This window comes from Bufo bufo, chromosome 3 (genome assembly GCF_905171765.1).
Source record: "Bufo bufo chromosome 3, aBufBuf1.1, whole genome shotgun sequence".
Taxonomy (NCBI): Eukaryota; Metazoa; Chordata; class Amphibia; order Anura; family Bufonidae; genus Bufo; species Bufo bufo.
Window position 1 is genome coordinate 361,176,526 of NC_053391.1, and position 26,269 is coordinate 361,202,794.

The 26,269-nt window shown below is 40.3% G+C and overlaps 1 protein-coding gene across 1 annotated transcript in view; it reads right to left on the reverse strand.

The window, feature by feature from the left end:
* Window positions 1–1,482: 1,482 nt before the first annotated feature.
* Window positions 1,483–26,269, reverse strand: part of RIMS3 (regulating synaptic membrane exocytosis 3) — a 135,347-nt gene continuing 110,560 nt past the window's right edge. The window contains exons 4-6 of the mRNA XM_040424526.1: window positions 14,749–14,850; window positions 5,875–6,014; window positions 1,483–1,764 (exon numbers count right to left, since the gene is read on the reverse strand). Of these exons, the coding sequence (XP_040280460.1) occupies window positions 1,552–1,764; window positions 5,875–6,014; window positions 14,749–14,850 (455 nt within the window). The 3' untranslated portion in view covers window positions 1,483–1,551. The remainder of the gene's footprint in view (window positions 1,765–5,874; window positions 6,015–14,748; window positions 14,851–26,269) is intronic.

Here is a 26,269-nt window from a genome sequence, read left to right on the forward strand (position 1 = left end):
CTCTTATCCACCATCCTGATGAAAAAAAACATACTGCAGACTGGGTTGAAATTGTAATAAATGGCGGTAGACTGGTCCAGAGAAAGCTCACAGTTCCATAGACGGCCCATGTCTTTTTCAGCCCTGAGTTGTTACAGTAGACATCCTCTATGAAACAATATCAGTTGCTACATGAGATCACATGCTACATATATGCTTTTGTGTTCCAGTATGCATGATGCTTGCATCCCCGTTTCTTTCTCTTTTTTTTTTTTTGCCAGAAACTGTCCAGTGCTTACCATAGATGATCATGATGAACATTTAGTATAAGTGTATGGGATATTGCAAGTCTGCGGACAAATGCAGTCACCTTTCACGTCTTTTGGAATCAAGATGACCTCTTTGTATCAGGCAGGCTAGCACTATGAAGCCTACAAATCGCCTACTAACTTATTGGCACATTGAAGCGTGCTCCTAGACAATCCAAGGTTGTTTGCAATGAATATCATCGTTGCGGTAAAGGAGCACATAGCAGATCTTCCTGGCACTAAAGTGTTTTAGGAGTTCAGTGCAGCTCGAAAAAGTTTAAAGCACTTAAAAGAAAACGGATGAGATGATTTGTGATATTACACAAGAGGGTACATGCAGTAATATATCTATATATATATATATATATATATATATATATATATATATATATATAAAGATTGCTTATCTGTGCTGCAAAAAGAACATGTAGACAAAAAGTAACAAGTCTCCGTTTGCCATTCTTATCGTAAGACCTCTGAAACAAAATTGCACCTTTAAATGCTACATTCCATTTTGAACGCAAAAATGTAGAAAAAAAGTATTTTACCTGAAAAAATATCATTTGCAGTATAGATAAATGTAAATGCATTCATAGTTATGAGTGTATATAGCTTTGTATGAAATATACATGATATCACAGTTGCTAACATCAGCTCCCTTGAAATAGAACATTTATGACAGCTCACTATGATGGGGCACTGCTTTCAAAAATGAGGAGCAGTAAAACATCTGCAAAGGGATCATACAATTTACTATATTTTACTATATCTTGAGATCTATGTGCTGTCTAGTGTATATGTGCTTTTTTTGTATAATGTAACACACTGCTGGAGACATGCATTGGCATACGTTTACTCCAGCAGGGTAAATGAAGCCAAGGCAGCTAATCTGCCACCCTTATAGGCCTTCTAAGGAGACAAGGGTGACACAGGGCCGTTTTGCGGATTCTTTTCTGCATGTAGTATCTTTGTTTGGTTCCCCTGTAATATTTAAATATAACAGTCTCTTAAGAGTTTCATTATAATATAGATATATATCTTTTTGTATATAATTTTTTGCAGTATCATTTAATTGGCAGCTTTATATCGTTTTGTTGCACAGGGTCCTCAGCCTCAGTTACATCCCTCCTTTTCCAGAGCCCTGAATAACCAGTCTATAGGGTAGGTCTGGTGCTATAAAGAGGAAGGTGATTGGTTAGGCTTCAGGGAAAGGAGAGAAATTTGGAACAAAAAATTCAACAAACACTTCTTCTTCCTCCGCAGGTTAGGTGCAAGATGGACTGGTGGAGCTCTCCAGTGAGGACTGTGATAGCCGTCGGGTGAGTGGAGCAATGCTGGAGTCTGCCAGTGATGAAGTGGGAAATAGTTTGTACCAGCCTGTGACACAGGAACTTAGATCAAGCTCTTCAAGTAGAATCTGTGCCATCCCCATAAAGCATTTGTGGTCCATTCTGCCATAGTCTCCCCACACAATTACCTATAGAAGGTACAGAAATGGTCCTTGTATTAACAGCAGAACTGTTGGTCACATGTAAAGTTTGGTGAAGTTGCATTAAAGGGGTTGATCTCATCTCAGACATTAATCAATGTCAGGAACATGCGGGTTCCTGGGACCTGCTCCTATCTCCAGAATGAGCCTCTCAAAGTGAAGGAACAGAAGTCGCACATGTGTGGTCACCCTTCACTGTTCTAGTTCTAAAAAGAGCTGGCTCAGCTATTTCTGGCAGTCCCCATAGCGGTGAATGGAGATGTGGCCGTGCATGCAGAACTCTTTTTTCCGAACTCCCATAGCAGTGAGTGGAGAGCACACCACACATGCACTATGTGCTTTCTTTCACTTTAGGGGCCCCATTCTGAAGATTGGAGCTGGTCTTCAAGGTGGAACCCGCACCTATCTGACATTGATGGCATATCCTAGCAAATGGAAGTATGAATTCAAGAATAAAAATAGTTACAAATGTATTCATGCCCAAGTAGATACTGTCATTTGGTTCTTAACGTCAATGTTTCACCACAGGCAGGTTAAAATATGTTGACCTCTAGCTTATGATAAAACTGTGAAGGATGTACATGGCACTTATACTAGACACTTTTAACACGACTTGTTCACTATATCTCAACCATATTTAGATATATATACACAGTCGAGTCACATTATTATGACCATCAGCTAATATCCAGAGTAACCACCGGACAGCAGCTAGACAGGCTGGAGTGACTCAATAAGGTCCTGGTAGGTTGTCACAGGTATGTGGAGCAATGCTGACTGTGGGAGGAAGATGAATAGCTGGTCAGCTCACCACACCAAAACCTTACTCACCATAGACAGAAAGTCCAGACAGTGCTCGGACGAAAAAACGCTCCGGCTGTGGTAATAGTACTTGAAAATGGAATCTACTTAAAATCTATAAAGTGCATGTAAAAAGCTACACGTTGTCCTTGGCATTTCATACAATGCGCAAACAACTTATTTAAAAGAAAAAGCACAGGTGGATTAATTGGATTGGAAAAAGACCCGCCCCCCCCCCCCCCCAATCTTATTTCATCGGCATATTCAAAGAACCCAATTTGACCCTTTATTACATGGGAAATATCCAGGAAAGCATGCCATAATATTTCCATTATATGCATATAAACAGATTGTGTAAGTGATACCTGATCTCAAATTTAATCCTCTGTGCATGTGAGCATACAGTTCATCCAGTTTAAGCTCTAACCTTCTGAGGTAGGTTTAGAGTAGGACCTGCCTGACCTGAGACCCCCTTGGCGCTGGGTAGGTGGGCACAGATGTGTTTTGATCAAAATGTATTGGCTAAGAGTCTTAGATTTTATCATTAGAGTGAGGGCTTAGTCCATATGTTATGTTTGCATCTATTGTTATAGTGCATTAGTTTCTGTGACTTTATAAATGTAGCCATGCACATCCACATATTTTACTATCATATCGGGCAGGATGTTTTGTATCTTTTTCCATGATTTTTTTTGAATGTTAAATTAGCCTGATTCATACGGACACACATCGACGATCCCATCCAAATAAGGAGGAGATCGTCCATGAATCTTCCATATCACATGATATGTGTTAAAAAAAGAATGTACATAATTTCTTTCCCAATACCACATATGCATACTGCGTATGTGGTAAATTCGGACAAAACCTTAGCCAAATCAACAAAAGTAATGTCATGTTTCATATGGGTGTACAATGCAGCGATGTCACATGACAACCAGGTATATTCACCATGCCATTTAACCCCTTCCATTTGTCTAAGTCTGAAACGCGTAGCTTTTTACATGCACTTTATGGATTTTAAGTGATCAATAAAGAATTGTTGTTTTATTTGACACTGTGCTGGATTTCATTTTCAAGAGCCATGTTGACTGCAGTGCATCCCACAGCTGCTGGAAGGTGAGTGGGGAGGATCCATAGAGCAAACAAATGCTTTATTGGGATTAAGTCTCGGGAATTAGGGGGCCAGGGTAGTACTTGGAAGTTTTGTTCATGCTCTTCGTCCCAATGTCAGACATTTCTGGTCGTGTGACATGTCCCATTGTCTTGCTGGAAGATCCCATCCACCTTCAGGAAGACAATCAGCATGTATGGATTCTGCAAGGATGGATTCATACCTAAATCGCTTGAGTGCCTTCCGCATGGATGAATGGGCCCAAAGTATGCCACAAAAACATTCCCTAGACTATAACAATGCCACCACCAGCTTGTGTTTTTCCAGCAATTGTTGCAGGGTGTTTGTTCTCTGATGTTTCTCCCCTGACACACCAATGTTCATCCAGAAACAGATGAAACAGAAAACGTGACTCATCATAGAAGGCAACCCTCTGCCAATTAGCTGAAGTCCAATTCTGATACTGCCCTGGAAATTGAAGCCTTTTCTGCTGATTCAGCTTCGTTAGCAGAGATGCAGTGACCACCCGTCTGCTTCGGAGCCCTGTATGCAGTAGAGATCGCTGAACTGTTGTTTTAGACACAAGTCTAGTAGCCCCCTGGTTCATTTTGGTGGTGAGTTGCTCCACTGTAGAGTGTTGATCCACCCCTGACACACGTTCGTAGCTGACATTCACCTCTTACATCAATGGCGTCAGTGCTCTGTAGTTTCCGTGTGACTTATTTGCAATGGTAGCCAAAAAAATTGATGAAAAACCGCAGCACTCCCAGTCTTGAATCCAATTTTGTGTTTATTAACACCGAAAAAAATATCAAGGTTGCTATTTTTTTCGGTGTTAATAAACACAAAATTGGATTCAAGACTGGGAGTGCTGTGGTTTTTCATCTATTTTTTGGGCTACCAAGGGGGCCCTCAGGTCGGGGCCTGGCACTGCGCCGCCATTTTACACAGAAATCGGCTAACAAGTGGTGCTGTCCTGTCTTCACTTTGACGAGTTATTTGCAATGGTGCCATTTGTACACTCAAGATACACTTTCACCACAGCAAGCATGTGAACAGTTCACAAACTGCACAGTATCAGAAATACTGCCACCCTTGGCATGAAAGCCAATAATCATCCATTTTTGCAACTCTGATAATTTCGCCCTTTTACCCATGACGGCAACTAGGGATATGTGTGCAGACAGCCTATCACACACCTTATATGCCCACCAGTTCACCACACGTGACTTCCTTCATGAGCTAAGTGTTGTCAACGTCAAAAGTAGGAAGTGGTCATAATAGTGTGATTCGACTGTGTATAACTGTTGGGTCAAATTTAAGCTTAATGAAGAGTTCCACGTAAAATATAGAACTGTCCACATTAGAAAATCTTTTACTTATAGTAATAATGACATTTTTCTGTTCAGCGGTTGCTGAGAGGGATGACAGGAAGAGCTGCCATATTGGCTTTGAATTATTTTGTCAGAAATGGATGCTAAATAGGAGACCTCTAGCTTCCTACAAGCTGAACACATCCTATTGTAAGTCTTCTCCATAAAATAAATTAAAATACAGTCAATATCTCTGTAAGCAGGGGTCTCAGCGGTCTCAATTGAGACTGGGCCCCTAAGCCAGGGTGTCCCACAAGGCTCCCTTTGCCAGTTGCAAACCACCAATTATGTTTTGCCTTCCTTAGGAATTTTTCTGTATTAAAATGGAAGAGAAAATGTATAAATGTAGTATCATTGTAATCGTACTGACCCAGTGAATAAAGGTAGCTGGTCAGTTTTACCACATAGGAAACACTGTAAAAACAAAACCCATAAAACTGTATTGAATTTTGTTTATAATTTAACATCATCTTACATTTTCTTTCTATCTTCCCAATATACCGTATGCAACAGTAAATGGTGCCATTAGAAAGTACAACTTGCCTCACAAAAAACAAGCCCTCATATGGCTATGTGAATGGAAAAATAAAAAGGTTATCGCTCTGGGAAGGCTGGGAGTGAAAATGAAAACAAAACAGAAAATGGCCCAGTCCTGAAGGGGTTAAATACTCTGAAAAGTAAAGGATTGTTTTGCTGGTAGGATTGTAAGTGAACTTCACCTCTTTTGTTTAGTGAAATAGGGCTGAATAAGTTGATGAATTCACAATTTGCTAATGAATCGACATAATGTTTCAGGAGGAAACACCTTACCTGTAGTACCTTCCCCTGAGGTCCTTCATCAAAGAGGAGAACTTGCTGATAAAGTGGGTCCCATGTTTTCTTAGCTGTTCTAGTCTTCTTCTTGGACAAACATGCCCCATTTTCTATCAGGTAGACCTTGATGTATGGAGCTGTATATATAAGACAGTAACAAACTGTGAGAAAAACCATAAAAGCTTAGAACAATTGAGAAAGAAAGTGATGCAATATGAGAACCAAATTGGACACAAACCACTAGTGACTGTAAGTGACTGTAGGTCTATGGACCCATACTGTGCCTCCATGTACCTCAGATTTTGTGCAAAAACATTCAAAGAGAATTAGTGAGAAAAAAACTTGGAATGCGGCAAAAGTATGGTGTACAGTATTTCAGTGCTATAACGGAGACAGTTCTTGGTGGCAGAGTACCAACAAGTTTGTAATATGTACACTCCATGAACTACTGCATTGCTGTGTGCATGAGGTCTAATTCCCTGAATATATACATCAATTAGGTGTAGATATAGTATCTGGAGTATTTCAGGAGACGCCCAATGAATTCAATACAAAATGGCTTGAAAATAAAAACCTGCATGAGTGGCCGAAGAAAAGGGGTATTCCCATCTCAGTCTTTTATATTAATTGTCCCATGCAGTATATAAAGTTATGGAAATAGTGTAGCACAGCTCACTTGGCTTTTTCCATCAACCCAGCCATCACATAGGATGGGGAATCCGATCTTAGCCATGAATACTCTTGTAACCTGGGGTGGAAAATGTTCTGTTTAAAATCCATTCCGAACTGTCTAAAGTAGATTCATGTTATGTGTATAGGGATAGCAAACAAAATATGGCAGCACACTGTTATACATGCAAACAATAGAACTAGGGATTATAGATTATTCTGGATTACAGTGGTACTATACCTACTATACATGAAAAAGGGAAGCTATTTGCGCAAACGTGTGTCAGACCCATCTACCAATGTCAAGATGGCTTCTGCAGATGGATACCTAACACTAACAGAACTCCCTCCCCTGGGTCTAACTTAAAGGCTATGTACACCTTTGGCGGCAATTTTTATTATTATTGCATTGTACTCATTTTGAGCTAAAAATAAATTTTTAAATTGGTCTTTATTAAAAAAACATGGAGTCCTTTTTTCTGTACTGGGCTGAGATGCTCTAGAAGCAGACTCTGGATTTTTTCTCTTTTCTGTCAGTTGGGGAGCTGACAGGCTCCTCATCTCTTCTCTCTGACATTAAAAATAATCATTATAGCTCAGTTCTTATCTTACTGATAAGAATGGGCTTAAATAAGTGTTTATGACCCCTTAGTAGTTTAGAGATAAGGTTTATTAGATGACCGGCACAAAGTAAAAGTGACAGTACCAGTCACACAGTTAAAAAAAAACATTTTTGGATAGCGGCTCACGCTCTGATTATACTGGATAAGATGCTCTATCTATATGACTTCACCCCGTCACAATATGTTGATTTATAAAATTATAAATAAAGTAAATAGGCACACTTCATCTAGAATTACACAGAGGCTTCTATACTTTTGAAAATATTTATTGTAAATATGTACTCTCCACTTGAACTTAATCACATCTTTAATACATACATCTCCATTAAAATACATATAAACCCCCAACAAAAAGAGCATAAAACCCCAAAAAATAATAAAACAAAATATTTTTAAAAATTGAGACCGTATTGGGCAATAATGGTACGTTGTCTGTCAGTTATATAACCATTAAAAGTGCCCGGTCTGACCCAGGAAGAAGTACAGCGGCGTCTTAAAAAAGATTAAAATAGACAAATCGCCAGGACTGGATGGCATACACCCCCGTATCCTAAGGGAATTAAGTAATGTCATAGCCAGACCCATATTTCTGATATTTGCAGACTCTATACTGACAGGGAGTGTTCCACAGGATTGGCGCATAGCAAATGTGGTGCCAATATTCAAAAAGGGTGCAAAAACAGAGCCCGGAAACTATAGGCCGGTAAGTTTAACATCTGTTGTGGGTAAACTGTTTGAAGCTTTTCTAAGAGATGCTATCTTGGAGGACCTCAATGAAAATAAGCAAATAACGCCATATCAGCATGGCTTCATGAGGGATCGGTCATGTCAAACTAATTTAATCAGTTTCTATGAGGAGGTAAGTTCTAGACTTGACAGCGGCAAGTCAATGGATGTCGTATATCTGGACTTCTCCAAAGCATTTGACACTGTACCACATAAAAGGTTAGTATATAAAATGAGAATGCTCGGACTGGGAGAAAATGTCTGTATGTGGGTAAGTAATTGTCTCAGTAATAGAAAACAGAAAGTGGTTATTAACGGTGCACACTCAGATTGGGTCACTGTCACTAGTGGAGTACCTCAGGGGTCAGTATTGGGCCCTAATCTCTTCAATATATTTATTAATGATTTTGTAGAAGGCTTGCACAGTAAAATATCAATTTTTGCAGATGACACTAAACTGTGTAAAGTAATTAACACGGAAGAGGACAGTATACTGCTACAGATAGATCTGGATAGATTGGAGGCTTGGGCAGATAAGTGGCAGACGAAGTTTAACACTGACAAATGTAAGGTTATGACATGGGAAGGAATAATGCAAGTCACCCGTACATACTAAATGGTAAAACACTGGGTAACACTGACATGGAAAAAGACCTAGGAATTTTGGTGAACAGCAAACTAAGCTGTAGAAAACAGTGTCAGGCAGCTGCTGCCAAGGCCAATAAGATAATGGGTTGCATCAAAAGTGGCATAGATGCCCGTGATGAGAACATAGTCCTACCACTTTACAAATCACTAGTCAGACCACACATCGAGTACTGTGTACAGTTCTGGGCTCCTGTGAACAAGGCAGACATAGCAGAGCTGGAGAGGGTTCAGAGGAGGGCAACTAAAGTAATAACTGGAATGGGGCAACTACAGTACCCTGAAATATTATCAGCATTAGGATTATTCACGTTAGAAAAAAGACGACTGAGGGGAGATCTAATTACTATGTATAAATATATCAGGGGTCAGTACAGAGATCTCTCCCATCATCTATTTATCCCCAGGACTGTGACTGTGATGAGGGGACACCCTCTGCGTCTGGAGGAAAGAAGGTTTGTACACATAGAAGAGGATTCTTTACGGTAAGAGCAGTAAGACTATGGAACTCTCTGCCTGAGGAGGTGGTGATGGTGAGTTCACTGAAAGAGTTCAAGAGGCGGTGGCTCAGTGGTTAGCACTGGTGCCTTGCAGCGCTAGGGTCCTAGGTTTGAATCTGATCAAGGACAACATCTGCATGGAGTTTCCTCCCACACTCAAAAGACATACTGATATGGACCTTAGATTGTGAGCCCCATTTCTGGAGTCTAATAATATTACAGGCTATAGCTACTAGAGAGGGGTCTTGGATCCAGGGAGTTATACTGATTGCCTGATTGGAGTCGGGAAGGAATTTTTTTCCCCTTAAAGGGCTTCTGTCACCCCACTAAACAGTTTTTTTTTTTTTTTGTGTACTTATAATCCCTATCCTGCGATATTGCTATACTTTATGTTATTAATAATTTTCGTTCAGTAGATTTTGCAAAAAACATACTTTTGTGATATGCTAATTACCTTTCTACCAGCAAGTAGGGCGTCTACTTGCTGGTAGCAGCCGCAGAAAACCGCCCCCTCCTTCTGTTGATTGACAGGGCCAGCCGGGATCTCCTCCTCCGGTCAGCATTTCAAAAATCGCGCGCCTGTGTTGATTCGGCGCAGGCGCTCTGAGATAAGGAGGCTCGGCTCCTCAGCACTCCTCACACTGCTGACAGGGCTGGCCGGAGGAGGAGCTCCCGGCTGGCCCTGTCAAGCAACAGAAGGAGGGGTGGTTTTCTGAGGCTGCTACCAGCAAGTAGACACCCTACTTGCTGATAGAAAGGTAATTAGCATATCATAAAAGTAAGTTTTTTGCAAAATCTACTGAACGAAAATTATTAATAACATAAGGTATAGCAATATCGCAGTATAGGGATTATAAGTACACAAAAAAAAAATATCAGTTTAGTGGGGTGACAAAAGCCCTTTAAGTGAGGAAAATTAGCTTCTCCCTCACAGGGTTTTTTGCCTTCCTCTGGATCAACTTGCAGGATAACAGGCTGAACTAGATGGACAAATGTCTTTTTTTTGCCTTATAAACTATGTTACTATGTTACCCCATTGTTGATTATAATGGATTGTATGGTAGCTAACAATAGATAGCTACCATACAATAGATGCCATACAATCCATTATAATCAACAATGGGGTGGCTATATAACTGACAGACATTATTGGCCAATACAGTCTAAATTTTCTTTTAATATTTTCTTTTATTATTTTTGGGGGTTTTATGCTCTTTTTGTTGGGGTTTTTTATATATTTTAATGGAGATGTATGTATTAGAGATGTGATTAACTTCAAGTGGAGAGTACATGTTTACAATAAATATTTTCAAAGGTATAGAAACCTCTGGGTAATCCTAGATGAAGTGTGCCTATCTACTTTATTTACAGTTAGAGAAACAGTTAACCCTTTGTGACAGAACAGCTCAATATTTTTAATAAAGGCCGATTGAAAATATGATTTTTAGCCAAAAATGAGTAACATGGAATAATAAATAATAATTGCTTCTGAAGGTGTACATAGCCTTTAAGCCTATAATGTTCATGGTGGTATAAATGACTTTGGATTTTCTTGCAATGTGTTTGGAGGGTAGCTGCCTCCTTTTAGATTAAGCACTCCCTGCCATCTGCCCAGGGCTTCTAAGCAGAGTATAAATATAGCTGGTTCCTACACCTCCCTGAACATTGTAGGCTTAGGTGAGGCTCAGGAGAGGCAGTCCTGTTAGTGTTAGATACTAGAGATGAGCGAAGTTATCAAAAATTCGATTTGGCTCCTTCGCAGAAGTTCATAAAGAACTTTGATTCATTATGAATTACTTTGTCACAAATCGCGTTCCATTGTATGTAGCAGGCGCAATGAAGGGGAACGGTGATTGCGCTGCCCCCGTCATTGAACCCCTCAGATGCCGCGTTCAATGCTGATCACAGCATCTAACAGTCATATTGAGGCCTTTCAGGAGTTAATCAGGAGTTTAAAAAATATATATACTCACCTCATCCATTTGCTCGTGGAGATGCCTTCATGGCCACCTTGATTGAAGAAAAAGTGCCAAATCTCACACGCACTGACATGATGACAGACATGGTGACGTCATCACATGTCAGTGCGCAAGATTTGGTGCATTTTCTTCAATCAAGATGGTCGCAAAGGCATATCCGCGAGCAAATGGATGAGGTGAGTATGTATTTTTTTACTGCCATTTATAGATTCATTACCACGAAGCGCCAGAAAATTAAGATTTGTGACAAATCGAGATCACTTCGAAGTCGATTGGTTTAACTTCAATTCATTCAACACTATTAAGTACCCATCTGCAGCGAGCGCTGTGCGCTATGCGCTTCCTGTCCCACCCCGGTGGTCATGTGACTGCCGTGGCCGGGAGATTGCAGGAGCTGTTGGGTCTTCCACAGACCTCGATCAGCCCTGCACTGAGGTTGTACAGCGCTGTATAGTGCTGTACAGCCACTCTGGGGGGTGTATTTCCCCTGTAACTGGGGCTATTATGTCAGCCCCAGTTACAGGAGAAATCAATAGTGAAAAAAAAAAAGTTAAGTTAAATGTCCCCCAGAGGTCTTGTATGACCTTATGGGGGAAGCAAAGTGTAAAATAAAAAAATAAAAATAATAAAGTGTTTTATAAAAAAAAATTTAAATAGAAAAATATATATATATACATATTTGGTATTGCCGCGTCCGTGACGGGCGGCTCTATAAATAGATCACATGATCCACCCCGTCCGATAAACACCATAAAAAATATAAATATAAACAGTGTCAAAAAAAGCTATTTTTGTCACCTTAAATCGCAAAAAGTGCAACACCAAGTGATAAAAAAGGCGTACGTCCCACAAAATGGTAACAATCAAACCGTCACCTCATCCCGCAAAAAATGAGCCCCTACATAAGAAAATCGCTAAAAAAACAAAACTATAGCTCTCAGAACATAGAGACATTAAAACATAATTTTTTGTTTCAAATATATATATATATATATATATATATATATATATAGTTTTCAATATTATTGTGTTTACGTGAAATAAATAAAAAAAGTATACATATTAGGTATCGCCGTGTCCGTAACAACCAGCTCTATAAAAATATCACATGACCTAATCCCTCACATGAACACCATAATAGAAATAAAATAAAAACAGTGCCAAGAAAGCCATTTTTTTGTCACCTAACATCACATAAAGTGCAACACCAAACGATCAAAAAGGCGTATGCCCCCCAAAATAGTACCAATCAAATTGTCACCTCATCCCGCAAAAATGAGAGCCTAACTAAGACAACGGTCAAAAAATAAAAAAGCTATGGCTCTCAAACTATGGAGACACTGAAACATAAATTTATTTTTGTTTCAAAAATGCTATTATTGTGTAAAACTTTAATAAATAAGAAAAAGTATACATATTAGGTATTGCCACGTCCGTAACGATCTGCTCTATAAAAACGTCACATGACTTAACCCCTCAGGTGAACACTGTAAAAATAAATAAATAAAAACTGTGCTAAAACAACCAATTTTTTGGTCACATTGCCACATAAAGTGTAATAATGAATGACTAAAAAATCATATGTACCCAAAAATGGTACCAATAAAAACATAAACTCTCCCTGTAAAAAATAAGCCCATGCACAAGACGATTAGCAGAAAAAAAATGGCGTTCAGAAAATGGAGACACAAAAACATAATTAAAAAAAAATGCTTTATTATGTAAAACTAAAACAAACAAATAAAGAAAGTAGACATATTTGATATCATTGCGTCCATAACAACCTGCTCTATAAAAATAGCACATGATCTACCCTGTCAGATGAATTTTGTTAAAAGTAAAAACTGTGCCATTTTTTGGTTACCTTGCCTTACAAAAATTTTGATATAGAGCCATTAAAAATCATATGTACCCCAAAATAGTACGCATAAAACTGGCACCTTATCCACTAGTTTCCTAAATGGGGTCACTTTTTGGGAGTTCCTACTTTAAGGGTGCATCAGGGGGGCTTCAAATAGGACATGGCATCTAAAAACCAGTCCAGTAAAATCTGCTTTCCAAAAACCATGTGGCGCTCCTTTTCTTCTGCACCCTGATGTGTGCCCTTAAATCAGTTTACGACCATAAGTGGGGTGTTTCTGTAAACTGCAGAATCAGGGTAATAAATATTGAGTTTTGTTTCGCTGTTAACCATCGATGTGTTAAAGAATAAAATGGATTAAAATGCAAAATCTGCCAAAAAAGAGAAAATTTTAAATTTGATCTTCATTTTCCTTTAATTCTTGTGGAACATCTAAAGGGTTAACAAAGTTTGTAAAATCAGTTTTGAGTAACTTGAGGGGTGTAGTTTCTGCAATGGGGTAATTTATGGGGGGTTTCCACTATGTAAGCCCCACAAAGTGACTTCAGAACTGAACTGGTCCTTAAAAAGTGGGTTATGGAAATTTTCTTAAAAATTTTAAGAATTGCTTCTAAAATTCTAAGCCTTCTAACGTCCTGAAAAAAATAAAATTACATTTGCAAAATGATGCCAACATAAAGGAGACATATGGGGAATGTTAAGTAATAAATATTTTATGAGGTATCACTTTCTGTTTTAAAAGCAGAGAGATTCAAATTTAGAAAACAGTGAATTTTTTTTAAATTTTTCGTCAACTTGGATTTTTTTAATAAATAAAGGTAAAACATATTGACTCAAATTTACCATTAACATGAAGTACAATGTGTCACGAGAAAACAATCTCTGAATGGCTTGGATAAGTAAAAGTGTTCTAAAGTTATTACCACATAAAGTGACACATGTCAGGAAGGGTATAAATGGCCCGGTCTGGAAGTGGTTAAAGGCTATGGACACCTTTGGGGCAATTTTTTGTTTATGATTGCATTTTACTCATTTTGGACTAAAAATTTTTTTTCAATTTGTATATATTAAAAACTTTCAGCAGTTTTTGTAATACACAGAGATAAACATTAGTCTATTTGCAGACTGTTACTCCTGAGTTCTGTCAGCTGACAGCTCATGTGAAACCTTATGGCTGATCTCCTGACCTCATAAACACTCATTTAGGCCATATTTCTATCAATTTGGTAAGAGTTTAGCTACAATTAGTGTTTATGAGGTCCGAAGATCAGAGATAAGGCTTCACACGAGCCATCATCTGACAGAACTCAGGAGGGACAGTCTGCAAATAGACTGATTTTTAACCCCATGTATCACAAAAACTGCTAAAAAGTTTTAATAAAGACCAACTAAAAACAGATTTTTAGCTCAAAATGAGCAAATGCAGTCATAAAAAATGCCCTGAAGGTCCATGGCCTTTCATTTTCCTTCTTTTTTTCCAGTATTAAGGCGGTTGTTGCATTAATAAAGATTGTGCAGGCAGCCAGTAATACAGTCAGTGTACTAGAAGGGGCTTCTTCCCATGCAAGGAGAACATGCTGAGAGGGAATCAAAAGAACACCAGGGAGAGTCATAACAAGTATATAATCGAAATATCTAGACAGGAATTTTTTTTAATTATGTCAGCAAATGTTCTGCTTTGTGTGATCTGATAAATATGTAATGTTTGGACAACCCTTTTTAAAGATCCCTTTAAATCAGAGAAAGCTAAACTAATCAGCAAACTAGAGCCCGGACTGGAAGGAATAAAGCAAGTCATATATGCAATTCAAATGCAAATAATATAATTTTGGTGTGCTTTTTTTATTTTAGAAAGATATTTTTTTTACCTGGTATTGTCTTAGAACCTGGTTTTGGAGTTAGACCCCTTGCCTTGATCACTTCCACCTCAAGCTGACCATTGCGGTCTAACATTGCGATGTTTACATCTCCTTTGAAAAAAAGGAAAAAAAAAACAGGATTTGTTTTACTTCACATTACAACTATAAAAGTTTAAGTTTCATTAAACTTTGCTCCTGTAAAGGTGGCCATACCCCTGTTGGCCGAATGAGTGTTTAGCTGAAAGATATTTCCCCCAACTCCTAGATGAAAGGGGATTAGCTGCCACCAGACACCTCTAGTGGTGGCTTATTGCTCATGGTCACAAAGGATTGGTCATGTTGAAATCCAACGTACCCCTGTAAAGGTGGCCATACCCCTTAAATAACTATTGGCCGAATGAGTGTTTGGCTGTCAGATATTCCCCCAACTCCCCGATGAAAGGGGACTAGCTGCCACCAAACACCTCTTGCAGTGGCTTATCTCTCATGGTCACAAAGGATTGGGCATGTTGAAATCCAATTTACTTAATCTTTCATTCCACTGACATCTGCCAGCAAGAGAGTTTTGTGTGAACATTGGCCAATCCTGCCAAAATCGAGGGTTTGAATTATTTTTGTGTGTCAGGATCACAACTTAGACTCAGGATGTGAGCTTAAAGAGTCACCCAGATTTGCAACATCAGTTTCCCATTCTGCTACTTTGAGTGACAGGGTTATGCTAAATCTTTCCCCTTTAGCTCTCTGACATCCACAACTAAGGAATATTAGCTGCTACCACTTGTGACATTAAGCGGACAAGATGCCTTTAACTGGCTAACTCACAATTACCCACTAAGACCCACTATGCTCTCTAGCATTCACAGGGTTAATACACAAATATTAGTAATGCTTCTTCTGAGATTATGAAATCATTTAGAACACAAGAAGGCTCTTATTAAAGGGATTTTCCCATCTCAGACAATGGGGTCATATCCTAGCGATATGCCCCCATTGTTTGAAATTGGAATACCCCTTTAAGGGGTGTGGTAATGTGAACAGTGCTGGAAGGTGTGTTGTCCCACTTCAGGTACCTCAGATGGGTGAGACAGATAAAATCCAGAGAGTGGCAGTAGTCTCAGCAAAGCATAGTTTGCTGAGACATTTTTGTATACATTTTCTGGGCTGGATTTTACTTGGACTGGTGGCTAGGCTTGGTAGAGGGAGTTGCCAGTCCACACCCTTCCAGTACGGGTTTTCCTTTCTACCTGAGGTGATCGCAGGTGAGGCCTGCTGTAATCAGGCTGGCATAAAGCGCCTCAGAGTAGGTCAGTCTGGGGAGAGATACACTGTGAGATACAGAGACCCAGAGCAGAGGCTCTGTGTGTGGTCTCAGCTTGCCAGGCTGAGAGACCAGGGCATTGTGACAGCCCGAAGTTTGGGGAACGCCGGGATTCAAGGGTCACAAGGCCGGAGTCGGGAGGACTGTTGGGCCACACTTCCCCATACAGGTACGGGACTGATTACAGCTGGAGAGGCTGGGGAACTAAGGGCTGAGAAAAAGCTGCATATGGGTTCCGTGTGTGAACAGGGTTCTGTAGCTGAGTCAGGGCCACGTTATAAGGTGTAGTGAGAGCCCAGCTGGGTAGGTATTTGTTTTGTTTTGATGTATGTGGGAACCTCACCACCCCAGTGATTATTAACTGTACTGTTCAGTGTATGAAAAATGTCCCAATAAATGCAATGGTTGGCCCCGAAAGCTGCGGTGGACCACGATTCTTGTGAGAATGACCCCCCAGGTACAGCGATCCCTTACAGGGGTTATCCCATGATTAATGTAAAAAATTAAAATCAGACTTCATATAGTATATGACAACCTCTTTCTAACAAATCTAGAACCAGCCCTGTATCTCACATGGATCCAGAGATCTCCACTTTCATTGCTCTGCTAGAATTATATCAAGCTGACAGCTCAAGGGGAGTGTCTTTTCTGCTGCAGCTCAGGAGGCGTGTCTCAGCTCTCCCTATCACAGCTCAGGGGGCGTGTCTCAGCTCTCCCTATCACAGCTCAGGAGGCAGTTGAAGGATGAAACTGAGCATGTGCGGCTTTCTCAGTGAGCCAGACAAAGAAATGAGAATAAAAAAGAACAAACGGCAGGAGGCGCTATGCGGATACATTTTACAAAATAACTCAGTCATTACAATTTTTTTAAATTAAATACAATTACAAAAGTAATTAGATCCAAGTGCTGGTTTGAAAACTTCAGAATATGTTTGGTGAGACAACCCCTTTAAAGTGAAGTTTTAATATACACAGGACAGTGCGTACAAAAATGCAGTTATCAAAATGTAAAAATACAATGGCATACAAATTAAATGCAAAAAAAATAATTTTAAAATAAAAAGGATAAAGGAAACGGAACTTAATACGTTACAAGATGGTAGAAGTCCAGTTGCCTGGAGGTAGTTGTCCCCCAAAGAAATGACAATTTGCTAAAGGAATCCACACCTTAAGAAGAATCTGCAGATTCCACTACGAGCTCCCCTTCCTCTGATGTGATGGAGAGGCTAGTGTGTATGCCAATGGCCTTTTACGACCAAGTTTCATGAGGTCACCTTAACAAAGGATTTTGCTCAAAATCTTTCCACTAAGATATATTTTCTTGTGGGACATCAAGCTACCTTCATCCAACCCGCCATAATGTTTTCACACACATGCATATCTGCATATCAAACATGGAGGGATTAAAGGCAGTACTTGATGAGTCCCTTAATTACTACATCTTACAGAGCCCTGATTGAGGTGATGTTAACACAGGTGATGGAAATAAATGGCCTAATACAAACCTGTGGAAGTACACTGCCAAAATATGGATTAGATCCAGTATTTCTTTGATGAATATTCATCTATATGGGTTTTGTATACATTAACCCTTTCTGCAGGTTAAAATATCCTCAGCCTGACCTTTAAAACGGCTCCACCAGATCTAGGGGCTTTTCAGGAAACTCATATGCCAGTAACAAGTTTTAGGAGGGGGATCTCCTGTCTGTGTGAAGTTGTTCTGCTTACCTGGGTTTGTTTAGACAGACTTTGAGTTCTGGTTTTGGGAATAAGGCATTGATAATTTTATGGCCAACCACAATGTTGGGGAGGGGGGTTCTACTTTCTGCTATCTAAAAAAAAACATTTTGATATCTATAGCACCACATTATGTCTAATATATTTAGGCACTTTCAAATCCAAGATCACTTTCACAAATACATTTTTAGCAGCATAAACCATGAAACTGTTTTCTGTTGTAGGTGAGGCTACATGAGGATATATGATTGCATTCTTTAAACAGCTTGTGTCTACTGTATGTCCTGTTTGTTGTGAGGAACTGTTATATGTACAGTATTCCGGGGAAGACTAGCAGTGTAACAATATGGTCTATGTGTCATCCGCTTTGTATTTTGGCAGATATGACTCATATGTGGGAAGTCGAAATGTTTCAATAATGTACAGTGATGAACACTGAAAAGTCAAGATATTCACATTTAGAATATTAGTCATGGGTACAGCGGTACAAAAATGTTTATTTAAATGCAATTACAAAAGTATTCAGGTCCAGGTGCTGGTTTGAAAACTTTAGAATATTTATCGTGGGTCAACCGCTTTAAAGTGAAGTTTTAATATACTGTACACAGGACAGTGCACACAGAAATGCAGTTATCAAAATGTAAAAATACAATGACATACAAATAAAATGCAAAAAAATAACAGTTTGAAAATAAAAAGGATAAAGGAAACGGAGCTTAATACGTTACGAGATAATAGAAGTCTAGTTGCCTGGGGGTAATTGTCCCCCAAAGAAATTACAATTTGCTAAAGGGATTCAGACTTTAACCATCTCCCGTCTCGCTAACGCCGATCGGCGTCAATGCGGCGGTTCTGCCAGGTCACACTAACGCGAGATTTCCTGTGAACGCGCACACACAGGAGCGCGCGCACACAGGAGCGCGCGTTCACAGGAACCGGGGGTAAACGAGCTGATCTACAGCCTGCCAGCGGCGATCATTCGCTGGCTGGCTGTAGATGCGATTTTTTTAACCCCTAAAAGGTATATTAGACGCTGTTTTGATAACAACGTCTAATATACCTGCTACCTGGTCCTCTGGTGGTCCCTTTTGCTTGGATCGACCACCAGAGGACACAGGCAGCTCTGTAAAGTAGCACCAAACACCACTACACTAAACCTCCCCCTGTCACTTATTAACCCCTTATTAACCCCTGATCACCCCATATAGACTCCCTGATCACCCCCCTGTCACTTATCACCCCCCTGTCATTGATCACCCCCCTGTAAGGCTCCATTCAGACGTCCGTATGTGTTTTGCGGATCCGCGGATCCACAAAACACATACGGATGTCTGAATGGAGCCTTACAGGGGGGTGATCAATGACAGGGGGGTGATCAGGGAGTCTATATGGGGTGATCATCCCCTGTCATTGATCACCCCCCTGTAAGGCTCCATTCAGACGTCCGTATGTGTTTTGCGGATCCATGGATCCGCGGATCTGCAAAACACATACGGACGTGTGAATGGAGCCTTACAGGGGGGTGATCACCCCATATAGACTCCGTGATCACCCCCCTGTCATTGATCACCCCCCTGTAAGGCTCCATTCAGACGTCCGTATGTGTTTTGCGGATCCACGGATCCGCAAAACACGGACACCGCGGATCCGCAAAACACGGACACTGGCAATGTGCTTTCCGCATTTTGCGGATCCGCACATTGCCAGAACTATATAGAAAATGCCTTTTCTTGTCCGCAATTGCGGACAAGAATAGGACATGTTCTATAGGCTCTACAAAAAAACGCAGTGTTCGCCCGATCAGGCCTGATCTTGTGCGCACACTTGCGTTCAGTCCGCCCCACCGCAGTGACAGAAATTTATTTTTTTATGATCACTGCAAAAACACAGTAAAATCGCGGCGACGCTATAAAGATCACTTTTGAGGGGCATGGTGAGTTCATAGAAGATTTTTTTTTTTTGCCACAAGTTAGCGGAAATTGATTTTTTTCTTTTTTTTTTCTTACAAATAATAAATAATAAAATCTCACATGAACTCACCATAGCCCTCACGGAATCCAAATACGTGAAAAAAAATTTAGATTTATATTCCAGACTTCTTCTCACGCTTTAGGGCCCCTAAAATGCCAGGGCAGTATAAATACCCCACAAGTGACCCCATTTTGGAAAGAAGACACCCCAAGGTATTCCGTGAGGGGCATGGCGAGTTCATGTAAAATTTTATTTTTTGTCACAAGTTAGTGAAATATGAGACTTTGTAAGAAAAAAAAAAAATAATAAAAAATAATCATTTTCCGCTAACTTGTGCCAAAAAACTAAATATTCTAGGAACTCGCCATGCCCCTCACGGAATACCTTGGGTGTCTTCTTTCCAAAATGGGGTCACATGTGGGGTATTTATACTGCCCTGGCATTTTAGGGGACCTAAAGCGTGAGAAGAAGTCTGGAATCCAAATGTCTAAAAATGCCCTCCTAAAAGGTACTCCTTGGAATTTGGGCCCCTTTACGCACCTAGGCTGCAAAAAAGTGTCACAAATGTGGTATCGCTGTACTCAGGAGAAGTAGGGCAATGTGTTTTGGGGTGTCTTTTTACATATACCCATGCTGGGTGAGAGAAATATCTCTCTAAAATGACAACTTTGTATAAAAAAATGGGAAAAGTTGACTTTTAGAGAGATATTTCTCTCACCCAGCATGGGTATATGTAAAAAAACATCCCAAAACACATTGCCCTACTTCTCCTGAGTACGGCGATACCACATGTGTGACACTTTTTTGCAGCCAAGGTGCGCAAAGGGGCCCAAATTCTAAAGAGCACCTTTTGGATTTCACAGGGCATTTTTTACGCATTTGAATTCCAAACTACTTCTCACGCTTTAGGGCCCCTAAAATGCCAGGGCAGTATAAATACCCCACAAGTGACCCCATTTTGTAAAGAAGACACCCCAAGGTATTTCGTGAGGGGCATGGCGAGTTCATGTAAAATTTTATTTTTTCACAAAAGTTAGTGGAATATGAGACTTTGTAAGAAAAAATTAATAAAATAAAAAATACATTATTTTCCGCTAACTTGTGCCAAAAAAATAAAAATTCTAGGAACTCGCCATGCCCCTCACGGAATACCTTGGGGTGTCTTCTTTCCAAAATGGGGTCACTTGTGGGGTATTTATACTATCCTGGCATTCTAGCACCTCAAGAAACATGACAGGTGCTCAGAAAGTCAAAGCTGCTTCAAAATGCGGAAATTCACATTTTTGTACCATAGTTTGTAAACGCTATATCTTTTGCGCAAACCAATAAATATACACTTATTGCATTTTTTTTATCAAAGACATGTTGAACAATAAATTTAGAGAAAAAATTATATAGAAATGTAGTTTTATTTGAAAATGTTTACAACCGAAAGTGAAAAATTTCATTTTTTGGCAAAAATTTCGGTCAATTTCGATTAATAACAAAAAAAAAGTAAAAATGTCAGCAGCAATGAAATACCACCAAATGAAAGCTCTATTAGTGAGAAGAAAAGGAGGTAAAATTCATTTGGGTGCCAAGTTGCATGACCGAGCAATAAACCGTTAAAGTTGTGGAGTGCCGATTTGTAAAAAAGGACCTGGTCACTTGGGGGGTATAAACCTGTGGTCCTTAAGTGGTTAAGAAGGTGTGGATTCCTCACCTGTTCCTCACCTCTTGGTAGTAGTGGGCTTGTCCTACTTCCTGCCAGGAGGGGGAGTTCCAGTCTAGTCAGACAGAGAGAGTGAGGAGTGAGGGAGCCTGTGATCCAGCTCCCGTTCCTCCAGACCATGAGGGCCCCAGAGGTAGCTCATCTAGGAGGAACACTGCCCTAGAGAACCTGCAGGGTTCCAGGCTACAGAAGAGCTGTAAACTACCGCGTATATGTGTCAGCAGAGTGATCAAGCAATCAAGCTATACAGACTTCACTGCAAGGTGAGGGTAGACATGTCAAGACACCCACCACCGCAGATCTGGACAGGCATAGCTAGAAGCCTGCATCATACAGTGGACACCTACAGGTGCCAGAGTACAGCTGTAGGGAAGGGAAACAGGAGGGAGACATTATCAGCTACCAAACTTCAGAGTCATCTTTTGCCACATTGCTAGCCACCATACCCCATTATCTGGGAGGAGAAATTGCATTTTGTATGAACTGCTGCTGGATGTGCTGCTATTTGTTTTTTGCACTCAATAAAAAAAAGACGTTCTTTGTTCTATACTGTCTATCTGGTTCCTTCACATCACTTATTCACTGCACCGAACCCCAGGGAGTGATGGCCTGAGGGAGAGCACCGTGACACAACACAACAACATCTCATCAGGGCCACAACCACTCACTGCACATATGAATAGGGATTGTCTACATGTGACACCCCCTTTAAAGGGGGTACTCTATTCTGAGCTAGATGTCCATATACTGTTCCTGCAAGGGGGCACTCTGTGTCCCCTTCAGCAACCATGTAGAACTCCTGCTATTCTGTCTGTCCTATGAAAAGGAAGAGAAATAGCAATCGAGTGGCGGGATAACTCTGTAATACGCCGTGGCACCTTTGTGATTGTTGGAATCGGCCATAGATTTTTAAAAGGTTATAGATATCTGCATCACATAAAATTACATTTCCACGGATACAGGTTTTGCTATTTTAAACACAGTATATGACTCCATACTATTTATAACTAAAATAAATATTCACACAGAAGTTTGATGTCACCACATTCAGAAGGTCACCTGTGACAGTACCGAGCGACATCCACCAAGGACCGCTAAATATAGATTGGTATGTAATGACTTCTTGGATTTTAGTTAGTATTTTTCTCTGGATTGGAAATAGAAATGTTTTATTGCTGAGCATAATCATAGCCGCGCATTTAGACCGTATTTGTTAAAAGCTATTTACTGGTAAAATGGTATGTTATCTGTTTATATATGTGTCTGTAGCAATGCATGTCTAGTTCTTTATGTCGGAGGTTATTTTATACATTTCCATCCCAGGTCTGAAGATTCAGCTTTGAATTTAATTGATTTAAAGGGTTTGGCCACTTTAAAATATTTTTAGGCTAGTGTCTATATTGCAGTCAGTGGTCTGTTTTTGCTCATTTTCTTGCATCTATATTCTGTTTATTTTTCATTTATGGTCTTTGCTGCTGCTCCAGTAAGCAAATGATGTGGCTTGTTTTGGCTGCTGCATCCCCTATATATGTGCAGTGTCCCACTCTGTGTTAGAAGTTGGTCCCTTTAATAATGTGATGTCTATTTTGTCTGTAATAGCTGCAAATTCCTTACAACAGGCTGGTAACTGCATTACACCTATTCACCACTAGGTGGTGCTTTAGCATCATAAATATAGAACAGGTCAGTCACAGGAAGTGAGATGAGAGGTTAGTGGAGGTAAGGAGAGAAGTATAGCATGTAGCTGCTGAGGTATAACCCTGGGCACACTCCAGTAGGGCAATATAGAGAGGGAATCAAGGCCAAGGTTACTGGATCCTTACTGTAGTTCCACTGTCCAGCCAGGGATGAAGTGGATTTTTGTGTGTAAAGGCAACCCGTCCAAAGAATGGAGCAAAAGACTAATGCCTGCCGCTAGGGAGACCGTTCTGTTAAATGCAGAATTAAGATAAAGATCGAAGTACCTGAAGCCTGGTTTATTGGAGCGAAGCCAAAGCTAAGGAAAGTACCTTTCCCACACAAGCCAAACCAAAGCCTGTATTGGTTAGCCCTACCGAGCCAGTTATTGGGAATTGCAGCTGAGCATTCTTTATTGTGAACCAAGGCACTACTACTGGATTATACTACCTCAAGACAATTATTCGAGTAAAGTTCCAGTTTGTTCATCAACTCCTGACTCTCTCCTTATTCGTCACTATCCCTCATTGCACCTTACGGTGCTGGCGTCACGAACACCAGGAACCCTGCCTTTACGGCACCTAAAAAACCTATTCCACCGAGGACACCTCAACCACTATCTGGCGGAAGTCCCTGGACAACAGAGCGTGCCCCGAAGGAACTGGTGCTGTCCTTCCATTTACTGCACGCTGGCCCAGGGAGCTATACAGAACTGTGAGTAAACTACTACTACCCCCATCGGCCCACCATTATTCACATATTGGCCCTGTGGTCCCGATAGCTTGCACTATGTGCTCGTGTCCTGTCCTGTTGCACAGACTTCACATCAGGTGTTCAGGATCTGCGCAGTAGGAGCAGTTCACTGCCTCCAGTGTGCCATCCAATGTGCGCAGCTGCCTAGTAATGCCAGACAACCTTTTGGCTTTTGTTGTGCAGATTTTGATGGATTGGTTTACAGGCGCCATGTTGCTTTTGAACAGCTTTCTGGACTACCTGTACAGCCATTTTTTGAGAACTATACCTTTTTATTTTTCTCTTGATGGAGCTGTGTGTGGACTTTTTGAATGAGTTGCTATTATCATTGGTACTATTTTGCAGTAAATCTCTTTAATCACTTTTTTATTTTGTTTATTGGGAAGCGGTTCTGCCATTGCTTTTTGTTTATTGTGGCACCGTGCCATGTTAGCTTTAGTCTACTGGTTAGTATGATTGCAGATAAACTGTGTTACTACTTTTACACAAAGCATTTTTAAAATAATCATTTTTTTGTCGCCATTTTCTGAGAGCCATATTTTTTATGTTTTTGGCACCATCATGTGCGAGGGCTTGTGTTTTGCAGGATGAGGTGACGCTTTCATTGGTAACATTTTGGAGTACATATGACTTTTTGATCGCTTGATATTATGAGTTTTGGGAGGCGAGGTGACCAAAAAATGCAGATGTTTTTATTTACATCTTTTACGGTGTCCACCTGACAGGCTAGATCATGTGATATTTTTATAAAACTGATCGTTACAGAAATGGCTATACCTAATGTGTCTATTTTTTATTTATTTTTTAATAGTAAATGGCTAGATGAGGGGAAAGGGGTGTTGTTTTGCTTGAAACTTTTTTTTTTTTATAAAACACTTTTTTTAAAACTTTTTTTTGTCCCACTAGGGGACTTAAGTTTTTGAGGGTCTGATCCCTTTTAAAACGCAGTACAATACATGTGGTTTTACACTGACAGTTCACATATGAGACCCATCCTGGCGGCAGGGCCTTATAGGCCTCCATATTCGGCAGGCCCTGAGGTCTTTATAAGGCCTTGAGCTGCATAGTAGCCATTGGCACTACGCAATGGCATGAATCGCACATAGCAAAGGCTTTTTTTGTCGATCCTCAGCGCTAAACCACGCCCAAGCCTTCTCCTAGCAGTGTGAAAAATAAAAACAAACAGCCCTTGCCCTGCGCGATACAGCGCAGAGCAAGGGAGAGCATCGGAGCATAAAATGCTCTGATGCTTATATCGGGGGGGGGGGGGGGCTGCCTAGGTGAAAATGAAGATTTGTCTGGGTTCAGCTCTGAATGTGGCAGTGGCTAAGTAGGAAATGGGTGCAGCTTAAAGTGTAACTGTCGTTTCGGTTTCTTTTAGTGTAGGGAAAAGGTGTAGGGAAAGATGTTTCTTTGTACTTTGTACTAAAAAGATGTTTCTTTGTACTAGAAAACAAGTGTCTTTTTAGCAAAGCTGTAACAACATTGCTAAGGAGAGTCAGTCTTCAGTTCTACTGAGTGTTAAAGACACCTGTGTGTAACATACAGAACTTCCAACCTGCCTCTTGTAACTACCTCAGTCCCTGACTAGGTATATGTGACCTATCAATGACCATCTCCCTACCTATCTGACTTGTTACACACAGGCATCTTCAGCACTCAGTAAAATGCTGAAGACAGGCTCTCTTTGACAACGCTGTTAGACCTTTGCTAAGAAGAGTCTTTAAATGGAAATAACATTTAGGGTCCATTCACACGTCAGTATTTTTACCTTTCCAGATAAACGTTCCTTTTTTTTGCGGATCCGTTTTTCATTACAACCTTCAGTTTTTTACTAAAGTGCTTCCGAATCAGTTTCGTGTTTCCGTTATTCCGTTTTTTTTTTCATCCATTTTCCTGTCAACTGATCCGCAAAATCGGATGACATAATGGATGGTTTTTGTGCATGTCATCCGCATTTATGCGGATCCATTGACTTGAATGGACAACGGACCCGAAAAACGGAGAGAAAGTAGTACAAGCTTAATTTTTTTTCAGGATCCGCATACTCGAAAATAGGAAAACGGATTGGATTCCGTGATTCGGACCGCACTATGATTGGTGTCCGCATTTTTGCAGAGGCAATTGAAATTAATGGATCCGATAAAAAACGGAAACGGAGTGTTATAACGGACGTGTGAATGGACCCTTACACTGTAAGATGTGAGAATGTGTGTCAGAATTTTCGTGCAAAATTCTGTAGCAATGTAAGCCAAATAAGAGGTGGTATAATCATAGACTGGGCAGTTGCTGCCCCCCATTCTCCTGCTGTCAGCGCTCATAGCTGCTGAAATACATTGTCAGGACTGCCATGCATGCACTCA